Source organism: Rhea pennata, chromosome 1 (assembly GCF_028389875.1).
Source record: "Rhea pennata isolate bPtePen1 chromosome 1, bPtePen1.pri, whole genome shotgun sequence".
Lineage (NCBI taxonomy): Eukaryota > Metazoa > Chordata > Aves > Rheiformes > Rheidae > Rhea > Rhea pennata.
The window spans coordinates 87,132,229-87,142,826 of record NC_084663.1 but is presented as its reverse complement, the minus strand read 5'-3'; the positions used below and the strand labels follow the sequence as shown (position 1 = coordinate 87,142,826).

The following is a 10,598-nucleotide window of genomic DNA, read 5'->3' as shown; positions in this document are numbered from 1 at the left end:
ACTCCTGCTATTTACATTTAATTTTCTCTTCCTTCATATTAACATTGTGTAATACAAGCAAGTACACCTACAGGGAATGAGCAGCATGAGGATTTACTCTCCTGTAATATAGACAACAGGACCACATTTAACCAGGCATTTGGACCTCAGCTACAGCACGAATGCTCTTGCATGAGAGGGGAGGGGTGGAAGCAATGCGCTCATTTGTAGCAAAGGAGACATGAGAGAGGGAGGGGAAGCAAGGGAATTGAGGTGGTGCTGTGCAGTGTATAAATACAGGCAAATCTTCTCTACGGTTTTTTGAATGCTAGAAAGGTGGAAGCCAAGGACTGAGACAGACATTTGTGGGGTTTGTGTATAGCATTGAAGTTGATTTTGTGCCTTTTCAGCTTTGTTAATTTCTTCAGTTTAAAATATTTTGTAAATATTTTTTCTTTGCAGGGAAAAATGTCTAGGCTATTTCTGCATAGAAACAGCTAGCAAAAGTAAGAAATGCTTTAAAAATTGTTGGCTTTGCATTTAGCATAGCGTTTAGAGATTGTTGTTATGTTAATGTCTCTTTCTGGTAACATCCCTTGATTCAGAGAGACCTTGGAGGTTGATGCTATCATCTGTTCATTTTCTCAGGCAGGAGGCGAAAGAGCCATTCCAAGCGCACGAGAGAGCCAGTTTGCAACTGAGGAGCAATCCAGAGCAATGTCACTGGCTGGGGTGAGCTGTCTGGTGACAGGAGCAGGAGGGTTTCTTGGCCAGAGGATTGTCCGCTTACTGCTGGAAGAAGAGGAGGCACTAGCTGAGATCCGACTGCTGGACAAAGCTTTTAGCAATGAAGCACTCAGAAGCTTTGGAAGTAAGTACCACCTGGTCCTGGACTATATGTTGTGGGTATATGCGATGTTATCTTACCTTATCTTATCAAGGTGGACAGCTTGGAAGTTTTTACCTCATACCCTCCATCCCAGCCTTGCAGTTACAGGTTTTACCTCAAGAAAGTCATGCTCTATCCCCCTCTGTCCCTTCAGCACAGAAATCAGAGGTAAAATCTAAAAGTAACAGATCCCCTTGCCAAATCCTGAGGCTTCTCTGGATCAGAAGAGCAACCTAGTTACTGCCACTACAGTGAACAGGTTGTCTTCAGCCTGACCTCCAAATAGATCAAAGCCCACAGATGAAAATCAATGAAAAAAAAATCTCACGCTTCTGCTGAGGGAAGGAAAAGGAAGGCATGACTGTGCTTGTGGGCAGTGTAGCCCAGAGCTTGTTGCTCTGGGCTCTGATGTGCAAATCTACCTGCAGTGACAGAGTTGTGAGGGCAAATGATGATGGTTCTCTCCAAGCCTGGATTAATCAGACTTTCTGCAGGCTTGGAGTGACCTTCTCTGGCTGAGAGTTGTAAGGGCACAGCTTAAAAACTGGTTGTTATTATTATTATCATAGTTTCCTGGAGAGCAGAACTCTCAGTTTTGCTGTGCACAGAAGAGACAACCCCCATTTGCAAAGGCCAAGTCTGTATTCTGGCTTCTTGAAGAGAATGGGGACAGCAAAATGGAATGATCTGCTCAGTGTAAGACTCAGTCTGTGGCAAAACAGAACCTCAGAGCACTATTTTAAATGTCCCACTTTCCTGGGGTCCTGAGCATGTCTATAAATAGGAACATAAGAACCTACATTCAATCAAGTACTTAAGTGTGTACATCATAGACATTTACTTGACAATGCTTTCCTACATCATATGCCTTAACTGCAAAACTATTCTTCCTCCATACAGGCATTACCTGTATAGGAATTCTTATGGAACAACCCTATACAGTTTGCTAAAGAGCTACAATCTTTCTGTAAAATGATTAAGTGACATCAAATAATAGTAATAGTGCACCATAACCCTGGTACAAATTACACAAGCCTTTAGAATGGCTTTATATAAGTTTGCTGACTTCCTCCTCATTAAACCTTATGCACTGTTTCAGTGAGGATTTGCTAGATCTCCACGGGCATTGCAGCAGCCCTTCCGGTCCTGATTTCCAGTGCCAAAACCAGCAACAGTAGCAGCGCTGGTAATGTGTGGACTTAGCACTGATGCAGCCGTTCAGTGGTAGAAACATCTCTGCTTCTTTGTGCTGGCTATGAACTTTGTAGGAAAAATGGAGCTTTCTGGGGAATGAAACCAACTGATTGGGTGGGCACAATCCTGACTGAATTGTAGCAAAGGTTTTGCTGCTCCTTTTTGTTAAAAAGAAAGCTCTGTGCACTCTTTCCTTACGCTTTCCCTTTCCTCCTCCTCTAAACACTGCCCAGACACATTCTCCCTGCCCTATTCTTGCCCCATTCTTGCTGACTAGCTGGCCAGCATAGGAGGAAGGGGCAAATGAGTTATCAGAGCTCCATTCGCAAGAGCAGGCAGTAGGAACCACAGGCTGGTGTTTCAGATAGGTTTCGATGGCCTTGAGCCCCTGCACCACAGCTGGCAGTCCTGTCTGCATCAGCCTCTATAGCCATTTCTCTTCAACTGTCCTGCTAGTGCCTGTGCTTGGGACTATCAGAAATATTTTGCTCTCATTCCCTTCCAAGAAATTCTCCGACACTGTGATTCCTGCTCCAAATGCAGGGCTGCTACAAACCCCATGGGGCTGGAATCTCACCACATACATTATTTTTACTGTAGGGAATAACTCTTCAGAGGAACTAAAATTCCTTTACTTGCTGGCACATGTTGATTAGACTTCTTGAATAGCCTGGAACAGAGTCCAGTCATTTTCTTTCTCATTAAACTCTTGAGCACCTTTTATTTGCAATGTCTTTGCAGAGTCAGGTGTTGTGACTAACAAAACACAGGAGTATGTGCAAGCTCTGTTAGGTGCCCAATTCTATCTGGGACACTCATCTTTATTCTGATGAGACCCTAACCATCATGCTTAGTCTGCCTAAAATAGCAGCATTTTCTGTCTTGACATTCCCAGTGAGCCCAGAATGCTCCAATCAATGTAAAGTGCCTTGAGCTCAAGTCCAGAGTCTTCCCAGTTGAGCTGTCATTGAGAATGAAAGTTATATGGAACATGGCATGGAGTTAGGTGCCTTGGTTGCCATCCCTCCTGACTCCACTTCCAATTTATCCTCATACCATTCCTATGTTTCCATTTATGGAATTCTTTTTGCCCACAATTGCATTGGCACCTTCCTCAAAAGCTAGGAGAACCTCCTAGCTTGCTCTCCAGTGAGTTTCTCATCATTTCAAAGCATTGACTCCCTTCTGTCTCTTTCCTCTGCACATCTTTCCCTGCCCTAACCCTCGTCTCATGTCATTTCTCAAGGGTTGAAATTTATAGACCATGTGATGCTTCAGCATTTAAAACAGGCACTGGTAACTCAGGACTGCTCCAAAGCAGAAGAAAAGTAGAGGAGGAGGAGGATTGCTTTTCCCAAAACTATTTTTGGGGAAAATTCCTACTGTGGTAAACTTCATTCTGGCCTTTTAGCTCAAACTTGCAGTCAGATTCATTTGCCTTTATCCCTGCATTCAAAACAGACAGGCAAGGTAGCTGTAGAACAACCTAGTAGCTGAAATGGGACGAGCATAAACATCTTGGTTTCTCTGAGCTAAGGAAGCTAATAAATTACATTATCCTTTGAGAAGTGAAAGTGAGAATAAGTGAAAATAAGATACATTTTTAAACTTTCTCCTATGAATGCACAAAGTCGATCATTTTAATGAGCCCTCTATTTACCCAGGAAAATTGAGAGCTCTCATGAGAGAAATGCCTTTCCCCACCATCCCCACCACAGTAGCTAGAAACTCCACAGTAAGAGTACCAACTAATTCAAGCTACTCTAGTCATGCAGACATTACTGTTTACTTTAACTTTAAACAACAGATAGAGAAGAGAAAGACAGTTTGGGGCAAATAGTACAAGGATGCTAAGCCAGACACTGCTCACAAAAGGACATTGAATTTTATTGACTAATCATTACATTTCCAAACAAAAACTACTTCACAGCAAGCAGGCTGCTTTACCACTCAGAGGGTGCAAAATCCATGGGTGATATAAAAAAATGTTTCTCAGTGGCTAGCTGCTTTCTCGTAATCATAGTATGCAAAAACTGATAGCTATGTTGAATTTATTCTCTTCCTCCCTGTCCATCTGACCTGCATGCTTTTTTAGTGCCTTGGCAAGAGTTTGTACACATGCTAGTCAAGTCTCTGTCTTTGCTGTCCATCTCAGACTGTAAATGCCATCTGTCACTCATTCGTTCTTTCTTCTCTCTGTTTCCAAGCTTATCTGCAGTTCTCTTGTTTCCCCAGTGCAAAACACAACCAACCTACCAAACCTGGGAACTAGCTGATGTCAGTACAGCGAAAAGGCACATAATGTACTCACCAGGGCAACTTCTGCTGACCATACAGGATCACAGACTGCTGCCTGACAAAAGCTCAGTTTAGCTCTTTCCTACTGCTGCACTTCAGGAGCAGCTTCTTCTGCTTCATATCACACACAGCCTCAAAAATCTGTAAGCCCAAATAAGGCACAATGCAGCTAGACAACCTACTATTCCGGTGATCAGCTTTAAAAGGGACGGGTTTCTCTTTATTTTTCTACAAGCTCTGATTTGCATGTGTAAAAAGCCTCCAATTGCCTGACTTCTGTCCAGGCATAGTGACAGCTCTAATGCAGACACATGTTTGAATATAAGAATTTACATCCTGAAAACCACATCCCTCAATCCTTTAGACTACTGTAACCCCACAAATCCTAACTCATGGAGAACACCAGGAAGCTAAAAGTGCTGCGCAAAGACTAATGCCTATTAGAGAAAATCCAATTGCCAAGTACCTAACAGAAAGCCCATCCACGTCGTCTAGCGCTTTTGCGTCCATACAAGTAGAGGTCAGTGTGAACCCCCTGGAAAAGGAGCCTTAGGAAAATAATTGCACTCTGTAAAATAAAGGAGAGCAAGATAGCACATATCAGTGACTGGGGTGGGAGGGCAGTAACTCTAGACTAGTAACAGCTTTGGAAATATTGAGTATTTAAGCTCTCATTTCACATCTCTGACCAGCAAACTGAGAAGAAAAAGAGGCCCTCAAACCTGTTGCATCAGAACAAATGTTAAATTAATACAAGATTAAATCCCAGCATGTTTGAGAGATAATGAAAGGAAAAAAATATTAAAATATATTCACATTCAGTTCCATATCTCAGCAGCTGTTTCCCTTAGTGCTTCTCTGTTAAAGATACGGGATGAAATTCTGCCTGCTTTGAAGTTAGCTATGAGGGGCTGTGAGAAGGCACAGCATTTGCCTGAGCCTCAGAGTCCCCTCACAACAGCCATGCCTGGGGAGCCCTCTAGTGTAGGCACAGCAGAGGCTTACAAGAGGATTTCTCTTTTTTTTTCCTGTAGTAACACCACTTCCTTGAATGCTCTAAGTCGTGCTGAGCTAGCCCTCTCCCATGGCGCAGCTGCGGCCACACCGGCAGGTTTCCTAGGAGATCGGCATCACCTCGGACTATACGTTTTTGCATACAGTCAGTTAACATGGCTGGGCTGGTTAAATTTTGCAGTGTATTTCTAGGCTGTATAAGGAAGCCTCCACCTAGCAAAACTTTGGGGAAGTGTGGCTCCTAAAACTAGAATTATACTAGCTGTCACACACATTAGCTGCTGAGGAGAGGATTGGCCTGGAAAAGCAGGAGTTAAAGCAAGTCACGACTGAGGTAACTCAAGAGAGTGGCCTTGAGAGCTTAGGTTGAACCAGAAGGATGTACATCCTGAAAATGGGGCCATATTACAGAAACTGAAGCGGAGCTAGAGCTGGAATAACAAGAGGTGCAGTAATTCATAGCTGAGGTGCATAAAAGAAATGTGTGAGAATCGTAAGGAATGTGTTAGAAGAGCAGCAAAGGAAAAGCTGCACTATGGACAAGGTCATGGGGCAAAGTGTGAACATAGGTGTGGGTGCACAGGCTGTGGGTGGAGAGAAACCATCCACCACCTTGAAGACGAGAGCATGCAGTTCCTGGCTATTTGGCATCTGGGTTAACACTTTTGTAAACAGCCAGTCACCAGAACACTGATAGCTAAAGTTACCTCTCCCTCACCTCAGCCATCCCATGAACTTTAAAATAGTTGCATATCTTACTTGAAGGAAGCTTCAGACCCTTACTTGCAGTGTGAAAGGTTTCTCCTCAAAAAAAAGAAAGGACTATGTTGAATATTGGCTCCAAAGATATGGGTGGCAATGTAACATAGACTTCTATAGCATTGTAATTAGCACTTAATAGTATACTCATCGAAAAATGTCTTCTGTTTTGTCAGCCTTAAAATATCCCTCCTGTGCCTGGGCAGTCAGCACTTCCCAAGTGCAGCTTCAGCATCCACAGAGACCTTCACCACTCCTTTTGGTACCTGACTGGGATGCCAGTAAGGACCTTTTATTTGTTTTCTGCTGCTCTTGCAGAGTTCCAGGGCAAGACAGAGGTGAAAATCCTGGAAGGGGATATCCGAGATGTGACGTTCCTGTACTCTGCCTGCCAGGGCGTCTCCCTTGTCATCCACACAGCCTCCATCATTGACACCTTGGGTCTCATAGAGAAGCAGCTGCTCTGGGAAGTCAATGTAATAGGTGAGTGAGTGAAGCACTTTTCCCAGACCTGTGTCGATTAAGTGCTGATAATCAGCTGCTCAAAGAAGGGACCACGACCTGATTTTTTGAGCCATATTCACTGGGGTGTTCTGCATCTTGCACAGCCATACATGTGACTGTAAAACAGGCACATATGCGGCCCGATGCAGATCTGGCCCTCTTCATACCGAGCGTGCACGAGTCCTGCACTGCAAGGTACTGCAGGATCATTCACAGCTGTCAACTCTCACTTCTCACTTGGTGATGTGATCTCCCTTTTTACTAAGGAGTCCATGTTCCTCATGAAAAGATCAGATGAAGGTAGAATGACTGGGCTTTGAAATGGTGTATATGGCATCAGCAGTTAGGAAATTTCAATTTATTTCCCAAAAGGACAACCTCATTCCTCTCCTTATCCTAATCCCCTCTATGCCTTTCACTCATCTCCAGATACTGCCTAACCTCCACTAATGCTGACCTCCCTGGCTTCAGCTCTTTGGTGAGGATTATGGGAAGACACTCTTATTTATATGAATAGTTTTCTTGATCCTTTGTTCCTCTCTGCCACAGACAAAGGGCTTCATCACAGATAAATAAGGAATATACTTCTATGTTCCACCACTTGCACAAATATTGGCTATTCCCCAATTTCCAGACCCATTCATTTCTGTTCAGTTAAAGCCACAAATTGAAAGTAACCACAAATCAGAGTCCATAAGGCAGCTTCTCAGGTCGCTGACAGAAGAAGAGGGCAAAAAGGCAAGTTCGCATAAACCTGTGCATTGGGTAGTAGGAAAAAATAAAGATACAGCAGTGGTAATTCAGAAAGGGAATTTGTAAAGCTCTCTCTTTTCTGCTACAGTTTATTTTTCACAGCAAGAAATTTTGCTTTAACCCCTACAGAAAAGAGCTAGAGTTACAGAGTTTGAGCCTCACCAGTCTGTCCTTTAGGCAGGTTCAGAAACAGCACCCAGGCCTTCATAAATCATTCACAATCTCCCAACAGAATCTGTCTGTGGGTAAAGTCACTCTTCAGGGACAGTGAGGAACAGCTGATAACATCTGGTAGGATGAAAGCACAGACCAGTCCTGCTGCTAGAGTAAAGTAACCCTGAGGTCAGTTTGTAAATATTGAAGTCCTCTTCCCTCTGTTTCTACTCTGATGCTCTCTTGGCTTTCTGAGCAGCCAAGACACTGCTACATCCTTCACAGATATGCAGGATGGAAGTTGAGTTTCTCCTTGAAAACAAAACTCTTGTAATATAAAAGTGACAAGGAACCAGATGTGGATGCTCACAATCCAGAGCAATAACAAATCCGCTGATTTTTTTGATCAAAATCCACCTGGCTTCAAACTCAGACCTATAAAAATGTGAGACATAAAAGGGAAACATACCCAGCTCCTTTCAGCTTCCCCATACAGGAACAGTTTGAACACGAGCAGAACCTTGCCTCCCCTGTGGGAGCTGGCCTTGCAGCAAAGCCCACGTAACTATGATAGCAGTTGGGCTAATACCTCTGAGAGTCTGCACTTCCTTTGGTGACCCCATTCTCCACTTGGGGACCTCTGTATTTCAGGTCTTTCAAAGGGAAATCATGAAAATGATGCAGCACAGCAAGCTATGCGGTGTCTCTGAACTCAAGATTCAGCTGGGAAAGTGAGAACCTCAGTGAACTGCAACTTAAACTTGCCATGATGCAATCTTTTCTCTGCCTCACATTCCACAAAGAATCTCCTCAGTAGCATGGTATCTTTTTAGATGTAACTTGAGGAAGGGAATTAAAAAAAATAATATCATATTGGCCATTTCATAATACTGCTTTTTCAAAGACCTGAGCTGTATCCTTTGTTTCAAAATTATTGGCTCTTTTACACATCATCTTTCCTATTACATCATGAACATCAAGTAAGGTAATTCTGCCTCGAATCTCAGAAGAAAAAGAGTCTATTTGCAAGTAAAAAAACCCCACGGATTATTAAAATATTTATTTTCCCTTGGATGTACTTTCTCAGCTTAACATCCTTGGCTACTTGAAAGAACATGAACTTGCTGGCTTACCTCTACACTTGTTATTGAAAGCATTATGATAGGATTTTAAGAGTAGAAAATCTTGTATTTTTAAAGTGATATATAGTCTACACAAAAAGTCACACTAAGAGCATTAATGTTGCACTGACATCAAAAGTAAAAGCCAGAATATACTAAAAAATGAGAGCTACATACAAAGCATCAAATTCTCACTGCATATTATTCTATGACTTTTGACTACAAGGTATAATGCATTGCTCTGACAAAAAATCATTGTCTTCAAGCCTTCCTCCAAAGCCAATTGAATGATCAATGGGTAAAGCTTGGACTGGGTAAAGCTGATTTTGGAGCAAACCTTCAGGTCGCACATTAATTCAATTCCTGCTTAGCAAAGCACTCAAGAGCATGCTTAATTATGGAAAAGCAGGGCTTTGATTTACAGGATGGATGGTACCTAATGAAAAAGGCAGCTTCTAAAGTTCTGTGCCTTAAACCAAGTCTGTTGAACTAATGGCACGAATGAGTGAACCCGGGGTAAGTGAAGATACTTTGTGTCTATGCTAGTGTAAGCAAGAGCAAAGTTTGTCCGGCATAAGAAATAACGCATGCAGTTAAGACTAAATGTTCATCCTTGCATAACTCTGGCAGCCATACTGACACTCCTTAAATAGAAATAGATTCAGAGAATGTTCAGTTTCATTGAATGCGTCACTCAGGACAGTGTTCTTACAGCTGCAGAGAGGGCAGATTTAGCACAGCTCATCCCAAAGATACTACTACCTATCTAACCAGCCCTGCCTAGAGCCTCTGTTACTCAACCCAGCTAATGCTACCTGACTCACGTTTTGTTTTTGAAGGTACTCAGCTACTGCTGGAGGCATGTACCCGTTGCAACATCCAGCACTTCATATACACCAGTACTATAGAAGTGACAGGCCCAAACTGCAGAGGTGACCCAATTTTTAATGGTGATGAAGACACAGTTTATGAGAGTATATCAAAATCTCCTTATGCTCAAAGTAAGAGACTGGCAGAGGATTCTGTGCTGAAGGCCAATGGCCAGCTGTTAAAGGATGGTGGCATGCTGCTGACATGTGCCTTGAGATCCATGTACATTTTTGGAGAAGGATGCCCATTTCTTCAGGGTCATCTGGATAAAAGTTTACTGAACAAAAATGTCTACCTGCGCTTCTCCAGGAAGGAGGCTTTGGTGAACCCCGTGTATGTGGGGAACATTGCCTGGGCGCATGTACAGATAGCCAAAGCCCTGCAGGTCCCGCAGAAAGCCAAGCGCATCAGGGGGCAGTTCTACTACATCTCCGATGACACTCCTCATATGAGCTATGCTGATCTAAATTACGAGCTGACTAAGGACCTGGGATTTGGAATCGAGCCCCGGCTCCCCATGCCACTGACAATGTTGTATTACTTCTCGCTGCTGCTGGAGATACTGAGCTTCTTGCTCAGGCCCTTTGTCAGATACATCCCCTCTACTAACCGTCACCTGGTCACTCTGCTGAACACCCCGTTCACCTTCTCTTACAGCAAGGCACAGAAGGATTTTGGCTACACGCCTCGTTACACATGGGAAGAGGCGAAGCAGTGCACCAGTCAGTGGATTGCCTCCATAGTCCCACAGAGAAGGGAGTACTTGAAAAACAAAGCTGCCTAGGTCTTGAGAGGAGCTGAGACCTGACTAAACAAGCAGGCCCACAAGCTGGAGGAGAGCTGGGTAAACAGCAGCGGCGGATGACTACACAGCATTTAAATGTAGAATTTGTGTAACATTCTGCCACCCCCAAAAAAGCAGAATAAATAAAGGTGAAATGTTTTTTTTTCTTTTCTTTTCTTTTCTTCTTCTTTTTTTTTTTTTTTTTTTTTTGAGAGCAGGCTGATCAGGGTTACATCATAAATACACTATTTTAGTAAGAGTCTACGGTTTGAACACATCA

The 10,598-nt window shown here is 43.1% G+C and overlaps 1 protein-coding gene across 1 annotated transcript; it reads left to right on the top strand.

Annotated features, from left to right (window-relative positions):
- The first annotated feature begins 279 nt into the window (after window positions 1-279).
- LOC134138177 (3 beta-hydroxysteroid dehydrogenase/Delta 5-->4-isomerase-like) lies at window positions 280-10,318 on the top strand. Its single transcript, XM_062571462.1, has 4 exons — window positions 280-349; window positions 628-850; window positions 6,452-6,616; window positions 9,504-10,318. The coding sequence occupies exons 1-4, from the start codon at window positions 305-307 to the stop codon at window positions 10,316-10,318; spliced, it is 1,248 nt and encodes a 415-aa protein (XP_062427446.1). The 5' UTR covers window positions 280-304.
- Window positions 10,319-10,598: the final 280 nt, after the last annotated feature.